We start from the raw sequence: 14519 nt of genomic DNA on the forward strand, positions 1-14519 counted from the left end.
CCATGTAGCCTATGGGTTAAACAGAAATCAACACGTAACAAAGAGACACGCCTTCCATCCCTATCTTCTCTCTCTTTCACTTTCATTTAGGATATGGTGTTGTCCAGTAGGCTACTGTTTAACGGCTGTACTGTACAGTACTGTACAACGTGTGGACGGTGAAGTCGTGATCTTAATATTTTGCTTGCAAACAGCGCGAATAGGAGGCACACCCAGTCTGGATACACCCGCCCATTGTGGTGAGACCGTCTTAGTAAGGACCTCGAAGTCATTGCTGTGTTCGAGGTTTTACGTGCACGCGGCATTGACTCAAAGAAATCTGTGCAATAATTTAAACCAGACCGATCCGAAGACTTAAAGTCAATATTAGTTTGATAATGTGATGTCGATCAGGAGACAAAACGCTAGCAGAATTTATTGGAGTTTCAACGATTATTCTCAGGTTATTTAGATTATTCATGTTTTGACCGACACTCTCCATTACCACGTGTGAATTTGTTTGTTTTATTTTTTCATGGCGGTGACAGGGAGCGAGGGGCACCATGCAGGAGATCCGAAAGAGGAAAATGGACTTGATTGAGGCGCTCACGGCGGACTCGGATTACATCTTGCAGCGTGTCCAGCAGATGGCGCTCATCACCAATCGGGAGTACAACAACATCCGCAGCGTGCAGCAGTCCAGCGAGAAGAAAGTCATCGACCTGGTGGACAAAGTTATGTGTAAGGGAGATCACACCTGCGAGGGTTTCCTGACCCTGCTACAGCAACCTGACATCCAGGACACCTACCCCACCCTGAAACAGCTTTTCTCTTCTGCTGTCGCAGGTATAACCTCCCCCTCCACAGGCACCACAACACTGTCAGAGATACCCAAGCTTACAAATAGGGCATGTGCTATGTTATATCTGCATAGATCTAAAACATGGATGAACCGTGATGGTTAAATGTGGTAGCAACAGCTGGGACAGCAGCTTGTCTTTACAATCCAGAGCCAGTTGAGCAGCTGGTGGCAGGAGGTTCTGGACAGTGTGCAGTCTTGCAAATTTGCATGTAGCTTATGTCCTTCTCTGGATAGCCTCTGATTTTGAGTTATGCACAAGGCCACTTAAACCTTGGTTCTTATGAACCCCCTTCCACCTCAACTGCCCTAGCCCCAGCCCCCTCCAAATACCTGGTCTCAGCTACTGGCCCCCTTTTGAGCTCTCTCCCATTTCCAGTGCACCTAGCATTAGTGTAGGAGCCTCATATACAAACATGCAGGTTTTCTGTTTGAACTATTAAAACAGGAAGAATGAATTAATTCATGAAAAGATTTGAATCATGAAATAGTAACTGATGACAAAATCGACACCAATAGCTACAGCGTAAATTTAACACTTTTAATTAAAAATGTCATTTCTTTGATTCTCAGACAACCCCATCCAGGAAACACAGGGAACCAACCAAGTAAGCTTCTTCGTGCAGCTCAGTACTTTCCCTGTGACTGTAATTGTATTACCTGTGACTATAAATGTATCTATGACTATAAGTGCTATCTATTACTATAAGCGTGTTTTCTATGTAAGTGTGCTGTCTTTGACTGTAATTGTATTTTCTCTGGCGGCTGACTCAGTGCCTCTTGCCACCGCCCACAGCTCAGTGAATACAAGATGACTAGTCTGCCCCGCGGCTTCTGTCTGATCTTCAACAACGAGCACTTTGAACCCAGCACTTCACTGAAGGAGAGGAGGGGTTCTAGCCAAGATGCTGGTCAGTATTTTAAATCATGGTGACTCATATAAAAACCGGTGACTCACTAACACTGAAATTCCAACTGGTGATTCATTAACTGTATAATGCTGTAGTACTTGAAACCAAAGGCAAATTTATTATTAAATCTATCTCTAAAGAAGCTAGAAAAGTGTGCCACAGTGGTGAACACTGCTTGCTAAGTTCTCCTCTCTGTCCCTCTCTGTCTCTCTCTCTCGGTCTCTTTCAAGTTCAAGTTTTAAAACTACAGCAGTAATGCTATGAACAGCAACGTTGTCAGTATAGAGATTGATCAGCTCCTCTGTCTCTCCGGTCACGGCATGCTGGCACAAATTGTGCAAGTGTTGCTGTCTGTACTGGTCTTAGAATGATGGTCACCTCTCTCTCTCTGTCTCTTTCTCTCCCTCTTTCCCTCTCGCTTTTTCTCTGTCTCTCTCCGTCTCTTTCCCTGTCTCTCTTTCTCTCTATGTGTCTGCCTCTCTTTTTCTCTCTTAATCTTTCTCTCCCTCTTCCTTTCTGTCCCCGTCTCTCTCCCAGTTGCTCTGAGTCAGGTGTTCAGCTGGCTGGGCTTCACCGTGGAGACGCTGACGGATCAGACGGCGCAGGACATGCGGGCCGCGCTGCGGCAGCGCAGCGGGGCGGCGCACGGCGACGCCTTCGTCTGCTGCGTGCTCAGCCACGGGACGCAGCAGGGCGTCTACAGCTGCGACGGCCAGCTCGTGCCCGTCCCCGAGATCCTGTCCTCCTTCAACGGCGCCGGCTGCCCCGCGCTGGCCGGCAAGCCCAAGGTCTTCTTCATCCAGGCCTGCCAGGGGGAGCAGCTGCAGGGCTCGGTGGCGGTGGTGGAGACGGACGCCGGCGCGTTCAACCCCCGCAACATACCGGTGGATTGCGATTTCCTGGTGGGAATGGCGACCGTTCCGGAATTCCTCTCCATGAGGGAAAGCGCCGCCGGCAGCTGGTACATCCAGTCCCTCTGCCGACAGCTGAAGGAGGGCTGCCCAAAGTGAGTGCCGTGTCCCCCCGGCAGAGCCGCACGGAGTAACCACGCCGCCTGCTCACTGCAGCCCCGACCACTCATCACATTAATGCTAACGCTAATATATTAATGTTAAAGCTACCTAGGGGCTGTGTTTTGTGCTGTGACTGAAAAAGATGGTCTTCGTGAGCAAGTGCATTGCATCACTTTTGTGTCACAGTCTTTTTGAGTGGCCATCACACAGATCAAGCGACCGTCAGTAATGGATGGGTCGTCGGTCACCTCGACCGCAGATCATTTTGTGGCTCAACTACCTCAGTCAAATTATAGACATACAAACACCTGAGCTGCATTATTCTGATGTCCAGCTCATGCCCAGCACAACAGTGCATTTCAAATAATGGGCCTGCTCTGTAGTTTTAACACAAATACATTCTGACTGATATAGACAGCTTATTGATATAGGCAGCTAAATGTACTTCTCACGGTGACTGAAATGAAATATTCCACACTTTGCCGAACCCCTTTCGCTCTTCTGCCTCATCAGATATACAGTTACAATTGATTAATTTTCTTATCAAAGTCATTTCACGTTGACCACTTACGATTACAGCCATTGAGTGATTGGTGCACAACACAGAGCCCAAATATGCATGACTATTTTGTGGTTGTTCTTCCCCATTGATTCCATCTGTAGTTTAAGAGCGCAGGTACAATTATGAAAGGGTCTCAGATCAGACAGCAGGGTCGCATCACTGTTCTTGATCCAAGCCTGTGCTCGGAAGGTTGCAGGTTCATATTCCAGGCAGGGCCACTGCCACTGAGCAAGGAACTCCACCGTCACTTTCAACGCAAGGCACATTAATGCATGAATTAAGATCAAGATGAACAGCTGCAGCTCCTCAATAGCCATTTGTATAAACGGATAATATTTGAACTACATAAGATGCATCTAAGCCTCTTGGTGGTGTGTAATGCACGGCTCTCTCTGGTCCTGAGTGACTGTGTCTCTCCTGTGGCAGGGGTGAGGACATCCTGACCATCCTCACCAAGGTGAACGAGGAGGTGAGCCTGAAAGAGGGCAGGCTGTGGACAGCAAACGGGCTCCAGCTGGCCAAACAGATCCCCAGCCCCGGATTCACCCTGAGGAAGAGGCTGGTCTTCCCTGTGCCCAGCGGTTACGCCCCCTGACCAAGGCATAGAGCCTCTCTCCTCCCCCTCTCCCCCGCAAAGGGCCTCTCCCAATAAGGGCATTCCACGGCACCTTTACGTCCCTCTAAACGTTTGAGCAATAATGATTTTGATAATCATTTTCCTACTTTCATTTCTTTTACTGTTTTTTTTAAATGTTCATTGGTAGTCAACTTTTGAATACAATTCCAGTCACTTTAAAACATAATGACCTTTGTATTTTGATGATTTCATACTTTTTTATAGAACTGTACTTTTAGGCATTAAAAGGATTTCATTTTACCTTTACACTTCATTTGTGTCATTGTTTTGTTTCAAACAATTTGCTTAGTGGGTGCTTTGCTACCAACAGCTTCAAGGTCAGGCTGTACTCACTGCAGACTGTCACTCTGCTGCTGCTGATAATATTCTTCCAGCCAGCCAGAATAGGGGGGTAAAATGTTTAACTGGGGGAGGTGGAGTGGCACAGACATGTGATTTTAGGGGGACTGTCCTGTCAGTCCTATTTGCCTCCACTCATGTGAGACTATACCCATTTTCAGCCCTCAGGTACAGTGTGCTGAGTTCACCTCATGAATGTGATACAGTCAAGTGGTAATAATTGCATATGGCCAGGACTGCTGTGACATTACCCTCGTAACCAGAGTATGCACATTACAGGAGCAAGTGTGGCGACTGGCATTAAAAATATGGGAATACAGAAAATAATAATATATAAAATCTGTATTTATGCATTTCATCCATTCAAAAGAAACAGTTTGAGCAGTGCTCATACATTTTCAGTATTCTAGTAAATGTGGTGCACATCACATGTAAACAGCCAATACAGTGCAACTGTAGTATCTCTCCATCCACCATTAGCATTACCATTATGCTATATTTCAGTAGAGTTTACGTAAAACATAGTTCATCACCCAGCAGGGCAGCTGAACTCTTTCCCACAATCCCTTGTTTTTCATGAAGGCTTACAAAAGGAATTGTAATTTCATTTTCACAAAAATGCATGTTCTTTAGGTGAGTGAGTTCATTTCAGACAGTGAAGTACAAAACAGCCATGGAGGTGCAATTGAGTGCTATCCCATAATCCTTTTCTTCTGCATCGGCAGTAACGGAATCTGAGTTTCACCCATACTAAAAGTAAGTGCACTGCGGTGTGGATTCTGCTTCGCTTCAAAGGAGGAAGTGCAAAACCTGAGTCCCTAACCGGGCACTGAGATGACACCGCTGGTAATGTGATCAAAGCACCCCTGCTGGTATCCAATAGGAAGGCATCTTGTCTGTGTAGGCAGAAATGGCAGATGGCTTGTCAGTCTAAAGGCAGGACCAGCTTCTTGGTCAGAGTGTACCGCGGCTCTGGCATCTGCTTGTGATCCAGGTAGGTTCCCCTGCTCACTTTATGGTTCACTCTGGTCAGGATCGTTAGGATGTCTTCTCTCCTGCCAAAGAGAGCATGCTGTTAAGACATAGGGACACAAAAGTGGGGTTGGGTGGACGTACGCCGTGCTGTCAATCACTAGCCCTCATGTACCAATTAAAGCTGAGTGCACACTGAGTGCAGTGAGTTGCCGGTAGCGCATGATGGCTCCACCCACTCTGGGTTTCACAAGGCCTCACTTTCCCATCTAGTTAGAACACTAACACGGATTCTCTGTTACCTCACACTGTGGAAAAGGCAGGCAGAAGGACACTGCCTTCATCGTCATCTTTGATTAACATTTGATTAACCCAACATTATCCAGTACAGTGACAGTCTAGCCTCAACTGTCATATGAATAACCCCACATCATCCAGTATAGCAACATGCTAGCCCTAATTTTTGTATAAATAACTTTTCATTAGCCAGTACAGTAACATGCTAGCTCTAACTTTCTCATAAATAACCCTGCATTAGACCGTACAAGTAACACTCATACGAATAACAATTAGACTGTTCAGCAATGTTCATATGAATAACCCTGCTTTATCTGCCCTATCTTCACATACCTGGGGCAGCAGTCCTCCAGCTGGCGGCAGAGCTCCTGGATGAAGATGGAGCCCTCCGTGACGCTGCGGAAGGACTTGTAGTCCTCCACCGTGGCCATCCCCAGCAGGAAGTCGGCGTCGTCGGGGATGGCGTCGGGCACGATGCGGCCGGCGTCCTCCTCGTACACGCCCCCCCGCCCGCCGCCGCCGGCCGGGGCGTAGCCGCGCTGCATGTCCTGGCCCTGGCACGCCTGGATGAAGAAGAGCTTGGGCTTGCGGGCCAGCGACGGGCAGCGGCTGCTGGTGAAGGGCAGCGTGATGTCGCGGATGCGCACCTCCCTGCCGTCCGTGCCCAGCACCGTGCCCTTCTCGCCGTGGGACAGCACGCAGCACACGAAGGCGTCCAGCGCGCCGTGGTCCCTGCCGCCGAACTCATCCACCACCCGCAGCAGCGCCTCCCCCCTCAGGTCCTTCCACTCCTCCACTTTGAAATGCAGTCTGGTGAACACCTTCGTCAGGCTCTCTGCAGGGGGGGGGGGACAGAGAGAGAGAGAGAGAGAGAGAGAGAGACAGAGAGAGAGAGAGATGGCAGGGGGAGAGAGAGAGATGGCAGGGGGAGAGAGAGAGAGAGAGACAGAGAGAGAGAGAGAGAGAGAGATGGCAGGGGGAGAGAGAGAGACAGAGAGAGGTGGCGGGGGGAGAGAGACAGAGAGAGAGAGATGGCAGGGGGAGAGAGAGAGACAGAGAGAGACAGACAGACAGACAGGCAGAAGGGGGAAAGAGGGGAGAGGAAGACAGAGACAGAGAGAGAGGCATAGAGACAGGGGCACAGTGAGAGACATGGAAAGAGAGAGACAGAGAGGGGGGAAACAGACGGGGGAGAGACCCAGAGATAGAGGTACAGAGACACAGAGATAGGGGGAGGGGGAGAGAAAGAGAAAGAGAGAGTGAGAGGGAGAGAGAGAGAGATAGAGCAGAGTTCAACATTAGCAGCTGCCTGCTTGCCTGGGGCAGATAAAAGCGTCTCAGGCTAGTAAAGCCAGCAAGTGTTTTGCCAAAATAATTCAAACAGAATTATTAAAAACAAACTGGAAAAAATACTGACCTTCATCAGCACTCTAACAGCAGAAGCTGTCATTATTTAATATGAACTAATACTTATTTCCCAGAGATACTTGAGCAGATAACAGTCAAAACGTTACTGTCCAGATCCATATTCAAAGAACTGGCCCGATCGAAGGCCAGTTCTGAGCTGTGAGTGGGTCTGAACGAAAGCCGGCCTCCCCGGTGGTCAGAGAGCTCTAGCGCTCACCCGCGTCCTTGTCGGTGCCTTTGCGGTTCTTCAGGGGCATCTTCGTCGCCTCCCTGAAGTTGAAGTTATTGATGATGAGGCAGTACCCGCGCGGCCGGCTTGTCATGCTGTACGTATCATCTGGCTGCAAGACATACACCAGCGAGACTCACGGACCTGATGCACCCAGAAATACTTCACTACAACATCATTTACACATCCACACACTTGTAATTCTACAGAATTTTTACATAATAAACACAATAAACTTTATATCTATTATCTACTATCTACACTTGGAGTTGCATTATCCTTCTGCAGCAGTGCAAGTGTGAAATATTGATAATATGCAGCTTTGGACATGAAAGGTGCTCGCTGTACATATAAAATCTATCGGAGTTATTTTAAATTTGACGGTCTGATCACCTCCTCGGGTGCAGGTGTAGTGTCTGGAGCAGCATCTATGGACAGGCTCTGAGTTTCCTCTGAAATGGGGACAGACAGCACTGCCGACAGAGATAAGAGAATTAATATACCTGGGGGAAAGGTGAGAAAAGGAGGGGGTCTGAGGGGTAGGTGAGAGGGGGAGTATCTGGGAGACAGGTAGCAGAGGAAAATGTGGGGGAAGTGTCTTAGGGAGTCTATCATTTTTTGGAATGCACGTTAAGCGCGCTGCTATGTTTGTGTGAAGGGTGGACAAACTTACTGGGAGTGGGCTCAGGAGGAGACAGCCTCCGGGGCTGCTGTGGCGGGCTGGGCTGATGGGAGACGGACAAACATGAGAATGAATCAATATGAGGCTGAGTCTCAGGGATGAAGATGCGTAAAGCCGTGGGTGATTACGTCCAACAGAACGGCTTCATACTAAACTGTGAGTGCAATCTAACAAAAGAATAGAGAATCAGCTGACAGTGAACACAACTGTCGGTGGCCTTACAGAGCCCGTCTCTGGGTATGTGGAGCTTCTGTCTGTATATCCGTGCACAAATGACTCCTGGTACGGGAGAGGTGTCCTACGATCGCCCCCTGCTGGAGACAGGAGAGGCAGCGTCACCGGTGATAGACCGGGAGAAGGCAGTGGGCCGGGGGCCGCTGTTAGCGTGTCCCTTTCTCTCACCTGCCCGCTGAGCTGCGTACTCCCGCAGTCTGGTGGCCAGCTGCTTGTTGAACTGCTCACACACCGCGGCCAGCGGCTCCACGTTATCCTCCCCCAGCTCCTCCCGCTTCTCCATCTCCACCAGCACGTCCAGGGCGCTCTGCCGGAGAGGACACACAGCACACTGCGTAACACTGCATAATACTGCGCCGACAGGAATGACACAGAACACACTACTCACACTACATAACACAGCACCAACACACTATTCCCACTGGGTCATTCCATGCCAGCCCGTCTAAGACCTCCCAGTTAATGTCATGGATTTTCTCAAAAAAAATTCATGTAAAACTTCTATTAAATTCATGGGACCTTGCAAAATCTTATAGCTCTACTCCAAATACGTTTTTAGTTATGAATTTGGCCCTCGGAGCTAAATTTCATCATTTTTGTGATTCTTTGTATGAGTATTATAAGCCTCACCAGTTGCTTTTTTTTTACTGCATTGGGCTGAAATTTCAAATTTCAAGTCAGAACATCCACTTCTCAACTTCAATGGTTCCTTGTCTGTTCCCAACTCAGCCAAACTTGAAAGAGCAACTTTTCCATTAGTGTAGGCTGTCTTGTGACAGCTGGCTTCTTCTAGGCTTTCTCCCAATAGAGCAGGGCTCCATGATCTCACTATCACATCAAACTGCTTAATGATGAAATGAATTATGATTGCACTCTTTTATATACTTCTGGGTATGTTGCAATCCATTTTGCAATAATCCGTCCAAACCTGTTTCAGGTGGGATTAGCCCAGACTTGCTTTATTGTTTTCCAGGGTTATTAGCGTATACTAAAACTAAAACTAAGACGAAAAGTAATGGTTTTTTGACATGCGATCGGGCGACGCACCACCAAAGGAGGAAAGGGAGGGAATTTTTCACATCACACATCCTACCACAGTGCTACACTAGCTGTGACTGTTCTAGACAGTTTGTCCTTGCTGACTGTGAATATCATAGTCGTGGCATTAGATCGTGGCAATAAAAATACCGTTCAGTCGTCGCAGGATAAATTGGCAACTAAAGAATAAGGACCACCCAGACCAAATTTAAACATCAAGCAAGTATCTACAAAGGGGGTGGGGGGAGGGGGGGGCATAATCATATAACTGGGGATTTTCGCGGAGCTGGTATCAGCGGAAAACGTGGCTAGCAGGCTGCGAAGTAGGTAACGTTTTGTTCTGCTACTCCTGCTCAATTCAATGTGACAATGTCAAGTTAGCTAGCTGTTAATTTACCAATTGAACAATTGCCCCCCCCCCCCCCCCCCGAGAGATTTGGCAGAAGCCACCACTGGTCACACTCCCAAAATTCTCTGTAGTCTGAAATAAATGTATCGCATATGTTAGTTAAGTTTAGTCCTGAAATGTTGATATCTTCAATGATAACCAGATTATTTTTCACGATGCGCTAATCTTAGACAATTTTTTTCTCCTTAACTAAAATGACTAAAACTGAAACTATAATAAACTAAAACGAAATAGAAATGAGTCCATGATATAAAAACAAAACTGAAACTAATGAAAACACTGGTGAAACTAAGTAAAACTAAACGGAAATTCAGACTGAATACAAACATATTATCAAGATAAAAACGAATTTGAAAATGTAAAACTATTACAACCTTGTTGTTTTCTAATGCTACTAGTTGATGATGTCAGAAATTAGATCAGAAAAGTCTGAAACTGTTAAATAATATATGTGTATTGAGCTAAGGAAGTAAGATTCATATTTTGTCCAGACACACAGAACAAGATGACAAGTATGCAACAGACAAAGCCATTACAAGCTGTAACTTGCACATTTCCTGAACCCAATGAAAAACAGGCTCAATAGGTATCACACAGAGATAGAAACCGTTGAAGTCAACATAGTACAAATATCTAACTATGAAATAAAACTGCTGAGTGTAATATTACAGCCAATGAAAAGTACGAAAAATTAGCTATTTTCAAAAAATTATTAAATTATGAAGGAGTATTATAACATCTTTAAATTTTTTATATATCTGCAATGACTATTAACACTTTCCCATAAAAAAAAAGTTTCAAGGAAATTAAAATAATCCTTCTTGTGAAAATCTACAGTCAAAATATCTTAAAAAGAGGGTTTTTCAGCTCCGAAGCTATATTTAGCAAGGTCTGTGGCATTCAACTTTTTATGCAGGACCAAATAACTTCTAAATGTGATAGAACTATATTAATACTACACAGAATCAAAATTTGGTTGAAAGAAAGTGCAAACTAGTAATATAATACACATACAAAGAACCGCAAAAATGATGAAATTTAGCTCCGAGGGCCAAACTTCAAAAATTCAATAACCAAAAATTCATAACTAAAAGAGCTATAGGATTTTAGTTTTAGAAAACCCATGACATGAACTGGAAAAAGTTCAGAATTCTGGGCAGGGAATGGCCCCACTGCATAACACTGCACCCCACAGAAATCTAAGCTACACAATTATCCCAAACATGGGGACAGTGTCGACCCTCTGTGCAGCAAAAACCCACTGCAGCTGTTTAAACACTCACTGTGCAGGACTCCTGCTTGGCCCGTGGGAGTTTCGACAGGAACTTGAGAGAGCTGAGATTATCATCCGTCACATCTTCAGACAGCTCATACAGCATCTTCCTGAAAATGAAAAGCGGTCCGACTTAGCAAAATGTATCACAGTAAAATAGTACACTACATTACTGACATTTATCAAACACTCTTATCCAAAGTGACTCACATAGGTTACAACACATATTATCCAGATGGAAATTTACTGAGGAAATTCTGGGTTAAGTACCTTGCCCAAGGGTATGACGGAGGTGCTTCAGCGGGAAATCGAACCGGCAACCTTTCAGTTACAGACCCTGCGCTTTACCACCACGCTACACTGCTGCCCCTAGTATCACAGTAAAAATGGCTCCTCAGACAGAGCGCGGGACTCACCGGTACGGAGAGATGCCAGTGTACGAGACCCCCCGTCTCTGTATGGTCAACTCCACCGCCTCGCCGTTGGTGTTCAGGTGGTTCGTCAGAAGGTCCAGCCGTTTGATAGCGAGCAGCAGCTCCTCCACGAAGAGGGTGTCGTCTCCCAGTAGGCCCTGCTCCTCCAGCTTCTGGAAGAGCTCGCGGCCGTCCTGCACCCGCTCCAGCTGCTTCCAGGGCACATGGTCCCTGCACAGGAACTTGAGGCTCGCCACCTCGGAGGATTCCAGCTCCCCGTCGATCTCGAACATCAGGGTGACGTCCATGCCTCTCGCGCGCCACAGCTTGGGGGGGACAGCGGGAAGGAGGGGCGGGGAGGGAGGGGGTGTTAATGGGAGGAGACTTAGCGGCCACACATTCGCGGGTCACAATCGGCTAGACCGCGCCACTGTGGGGTCTGTTCACACACACTGATCTTTCGGCCGCTGATAGGGCTATTTGCATTCTCGGGGTGCTACGTAGGTGCCTACCAGTCAATCTGCGTGCTATGGGGATCAGTGGATCTGCGCAAATGCGACAAGGATCCTACCTAGCAGGAAGTGATGACAACCTCCAGCAATCAAGTTACACATATTCACTGATCTTCATTCTACATGGACCAGCTAATAGCCTATAAAAGTGACTTTGATTACCAGATACCAGAGAACAGTGGATCTGCACTCGAAATCCCGAACTTAACACTTCTTCAGTTTTTACTGTCATTTGACAAATCATAATCTATGACCTATTGACCTCTGACCGTAACTTGTGAGCCTGAATCGGTATTCATCTGGTAGAGTGTTCATATTATGATTCAGCAGTTATCAATGAAATAATACCTAATTAGGTATGGTATATGTTAACATCAGTTAGTGTTCAAAATGTTTTCTGTGTTCCATTGGTTGAATATATTCATATTTCAAATGTTCTGAACACAGATATTAAAAAAAAAAAACTACTGCGTCACTAGTCTAATGTCAAAATGTGTTAAAGATTGTAAGCAAGATACAAACGTGGGACAAACATTCCCGCTCTGAAAAAGCAGAAAAAAAAATTGTTTGAACAATGAAGACAGTTAACGTCATTTATGACACACAGCTGGGAGAAAAGTATAATTCGTAGATGACACTTAAACAACTACACGTACAACTACTGTAAAAATCTACTACAGTTAAATGTGGACACTTGAGTTCACGCTATCACGGATTGGCGTCTAGTGTTTCCAATGCCTCATTTTGCAAGTGTGGACAACAGAAATTTAAAGTACCTCCAGCAAAACCCGAAGAATAAAGCTTACTTACTCGTATTCACAAAATACTGGCAGCCTGGTGAATCAACTCAAACACAAGAACGAATCACAAAAAAGTACAAAAATGACATTATCACAGAGACTGAAGCCCACCGCCGCTCAGCTTCCTCCTTCTCTTTAGTTTCGGTTTTGAGACTCGTTTACCAGGAAGCGTTGGTGACACAGCGCGGTGCGATTGGCTCCCAGATGTCATTCTTTCAGCGTGTTGGTGAGGAATTTGAGTTTAAGGTTTTTTCCCAATCTTTACTTTCCTGTTCTCCATCCGTGTTGACTGACTGGACTACTTTTAATCTTTTAAAGAATACTTTTGTTATGCAGGAAAAAAATGACCTTGGGATCCGTCGATAGAATTCGGGCTACTTTTGCCAACATTGGTGCGGGAGTTTGAAGAGATAAGGAAACCAATGATCCAGTAATTCAGCCATGTTTTAACATTAAAACACTACGATCTAATAATAAATGAACTGTGTCCACTCCTAAGACAGGGCTGTCAATCATTAACATAACGTCTGACATTACAAACGGTCATTTCGTTTCGAGAAACGTTTGATGTGCGTTCTATTCAATCAGAAGTTGGGAGGGAGGGATTAGCTAAACACTTTCATCGCACTGTAGGATTTTCAGCGCCAAAACTAACCGCAAAAATGGCGAAGTGGGCAGAAAACTGCCGAAAAGAATGAGAGTCCGACCATGAGTAAAAACCTTGAAGGATCACTTCTGTCCCAGGAGATTAATCAAAATAGCGAAGTACAGTGCCAAGCGTTAACACATTCACTCGCTGTGCATTTATGTTAAGTATCGGTGAAAGAAACACAAGAAGTTAGTCAGCGCTCGACTTGAGCTTGCAGAGCTTCTTCGAGACGATGCTAATATACAGCGGATGTCATATTTATTTATGGGGGGGGGGGGGGGGGGGGGGCAAGTGTCACGGCTGGAAAACACCACTCGGTCTACTCAAACAAAAGCAACCCCAACATTCAGCTTATTCATTGAGTTTGCTGTTCAGTCGACATAGCTGCAAATAGGAGAATGAAACTTATACCTAGCGAAGTTGAATATATGATCAGAGAGACTTACAATTGGTTTTCCGCTAGATGCCACTTAGTGTCACAATTTAAACATTGCTACGTTTAACAATCTCGGGCGATTTACGTGTCGAGGAGAGTTGTTAAGCTCAGCCTAGCCTTTTACGCAGCTCCTTCTTTCTCACACGCCCATACTGCTCGTTAATATAAAGTAAGACACACCCTCAAGCGCAGCACATTAGTTACTGAGGCAGAACTCCATGTACCCGTGTATACTGCTGAACCGTGGTGTAAAGGATAAGGAGCCGGGCCTGTTACCCGAACGTTGCACGTTGGATTCTAATGTGGAGCATTTCTGTTGTGACCTTGAGCAAACTAGGCAACTCATCCTGGATTTCTTCAATGTTAAGTTATAGACTAAATGTATAATACGTAAAATACTGGATACTAGGCATCAAAACAAATGTGGTGTGTCACCTAGGCAGAAAGTCTACATGAAAATGACACAGGACACCTGTTTGTATGTCAGCTTTGTCCTATTATCAGATTAAAGTACCAAAGACCAATTTTTTTTTTTTAACTTATTTATTTATAAAATTACAACAGCATGACCTTCATTGGTATTTTTGAGGGGAGGGGGGAAAGGCACAGAGGGGTTTGTAAGAGTACATTTTTACACATTAATCCGCAGGAAGAGTTACAAACTCTCCACTCCGTCTCTTAATAGCCCTCATAAACCTTTCCTGTAAGGAATCACAAAACCACACATCTTCTGCATGCAGGTTCTGCACCACATAGAAGTAAGGTACAAAAAAGTAGATACTCTTTGCTGATGCCACAATTAAAGTGTTTCCCTATATTTAACCGAGTTCTGTTCGAGCACCTTGGATACGGTAAGTGCAGGAGATCT

The 14519-nt window shown here is 45.8% G+C and overlaps 2 protein-coding genes across 3 annotated transcripts; one reads left to right on the forward strand and one right to left on the reverse strand.

Annotated features, from left to right (window-relative positions):
- The first annotated feature begins 542 nt into the window (after nucleotides 1-542).
- Nucleotides 543-3997, forward strand: casp20 (caspase 20, apoptosis-related cysteine peptidase). The gene is made up of 5 exons (XM_036540785.1): nucleotides 543-825; nucleotides 1412-1446; nucleotides 1635-1749; nucleotides 2287-2755; nucleotides 3751-3997. The coding sequence occupies exons 1-5, from the start codon at nucleotides 543-545 to the stop codon at nucleotides 3917-3919; spliced, it is 1071 nt and encodes a 356-aa protein (XP_036396678.1). The 3' UTR covers nucleotides 3920-3997.
- Nucleotides 3998-4718: 721 nt separating this feature from the next.
- On the reverse strand, nucleotides 4719-12696 carry casp8 (caspase 8, apoptosis-related cysteine peptidase). Of its 2 annotated transcripts, none has more exons than XM_036540961.1 (10): nucleotides 12577-12696; nucleotides 11258-11580; nucleotides 10852-10951; nucleotides 8290-8428; nucleotides 8110-8198; nucleotides 7879-7930; nucleotides 7599-7678; nucleotides 7194-7317; nucleotides 5903-6404; nucleotides 4719-5355 (listed from the first exon to the last, which is right to left on the reverse strand). In XM_036540961.1, exons 2-10 carry the CDS (start codon nucleotides 11560-11562, stop codon nucleotides 5226-5228), a joined length of 1521 nt encoding a protein of 506 aa, XP_036396854.1. In that variant the 5' UTR covers nucleotides 11563-11580; nucleotides 12577-12696; the 3' UTR covers nucleotides 4719-5225. The 2 variants fall into 2 exon arrangements, with proteins under 2 accessions (XP_036396854.1, XP_036396853.1); XM_036540960.1 differs by having other exon boundaries at nucleotides 8110-8201.
- Nucleotides 12697-14519: the final 1823 nt, after the last annotated feature.

The sequence above is a fragment of the Megalops cyprinoides genome, chromosome 11 (assembly GCF_013368585.1).
Source record: "Megalops cyprinoides isolate fMegCyp1 chromosome 11, fMegCyp1.pri, whole genome shotgun sequence".
NCBI lineage: Eukaryota > Metazoa > Chordata > Actinopteri > Elopiformes > Megalopidae > Megalops > Megalops cyprinoides.